General features: G+C 43.3%; 1 protein-coding gene across 1 annotated transcript in view; it reads left to right on the top strand.

The window, feature by feature from the left end:
* Positions 1–1,459, top strand: part of NUP210L (nucleoporin 210 like) — a 114,236-nt gene that overhangs the window by 24,132 nt on the left and 88,645 nt on the right. The window contains exon 9 of the mRNA XM_045298346.1: positions 724–830. Coding sequence (XP_045154281.1) covers positions 724–830 — 107 coding nt within the window. The remainder of the gene's footprint in view (positions 1–723; positions 831–1,459) is intronic.

The following is a 1,459-nucleotide window of genomic DNA, read 5'->3' as shown; positions in this document are numbered from 1 at the left end:
TGACACGTCGTTTACACTTGTTTAAAAATATAAGTAGAAGTGGCTCTTGATGCCTGAGAGGAGCTAACCCAGGAATTATAGTTACCATACGATCGAGAGAATGAAAAGAACCTTCTTTGGAAACCATTTCCATCATTACATGAGTTTGATCCATTGAATATTTTTGTTGCTGCATCTATTTTGACTCGTAGTGATAGCGACCCTGTGGTCACTAGGGTGGAACTAACTCCCCTGTGGGTTTCGGGGCTGTACAGCTCTGCAGGGGCAGACAGCCTCATCTTTCTGCCAAAGAGCAGCTGGTGGTCTTGAACCACTAACGTGGTTAGCGGCACAATGTATAATCCACTAGCATACCAGAGCTTGCCCACTGTGAAGGCTAGAAGTACAAATTTGGGGCATCAGATTTAGAAAACTGGGGGAAAATCCTTGTCTCAATTTCTCTAGCCGGCCGTCCTTGGAAATCTTGGGTCTGTATATTGGTCGACTTCAGTCCAGATAACTGAGTCTTGCCCCTGCATTTCCTTCTATGCTGGTTCTGCTCTTCATATTGCAAAAATGATTGATTTAAAACATATCCAACACTTAAATGGCTTCATCAATATCAGTAAAACATGAATCCCAAGTGGGATTCCATCTGAAGGTATAAGAGTGAGGATTATTAATTTGTGAGAGACAGGATTCAGTCATAATAGCTAATATTTGTGTTTCTTGATTTGTACGTAGGTTTCACTGTCTTACCTGGAGACCGATGGAGCCTTGAGGTGGGACAGATGTATGTCATTACCATTGAAGTCTTCGATAAAAGCAGCACCAAGGCCTACAGTTCAGATGTGAGTCCCTCCTGCATTACAACTTGCACCTTAGGGATCTGTCCTTGTAGCTAGGAAGTCTTCTTGTGTCCAGGTGCTTTCGTGGGAAATGCAAGTTACTGCTTTTTAAAAATTATGATCATCAAGTAGTTCTATCCTTGAGGAATGCCCAAGCAGCAATAAAAAAACCACAGTTTAGGCGGAATTGTAGCGAGTTGTTGATATGAGCCCATGGGACCACACTTTGGAGGGGAGCTGACACTCATTCTAAGCCTCATACTTGAGGGATGCCCCCCAGGCTTGTGGTGGTGCTGGAGGTGATGATGCGTCTTGCTGGATGCGAGGTGCCGCACTCATTCTCCAAGGTCTCCCTCCCACACTAGCCGCCCCCTCCGAAAATTGTCAACTTGCAAAATGGCACACGTTACACTAAAATCTATATAAACGTTGACTCTGTCTACTCCTGATTGCTTGCCATTAATTGTTCTTTCTAAATCTAGGGCCGTTTTAAAATGGCATCTTCCCAGTTTAGGATTTCAATGAAAGAGAGCAAAGATTTTGTTTTATTTGTCTTACCCCCTCAATGCAGAGCCAACTTGTTTGTTTTTCTCCGCTGTCTTTCTCCCATATACTTTGTATATAGCTTTGGT

The sequence above is a fragment of the Echinops telfairi genome, unplaced genomic scaffold, assembly GCF_000313985.2.
Source record: "Echinops telfairi isolate 266 unplaced genomic scaffold, ASM31398v2 ScPeMD7_7425;HRSCAF=8463, whole genome shotgun sequence".
NCBI classification, from domain to species: Eukaryota; Metazoa; Chordata; class Mammalia; order Afrosoricida; family Tenrecidae; genus Echinops; species Echinops telfairi.
This window is presented reverse-complemented; position numbering and strand designations above follow the sequence as displayed.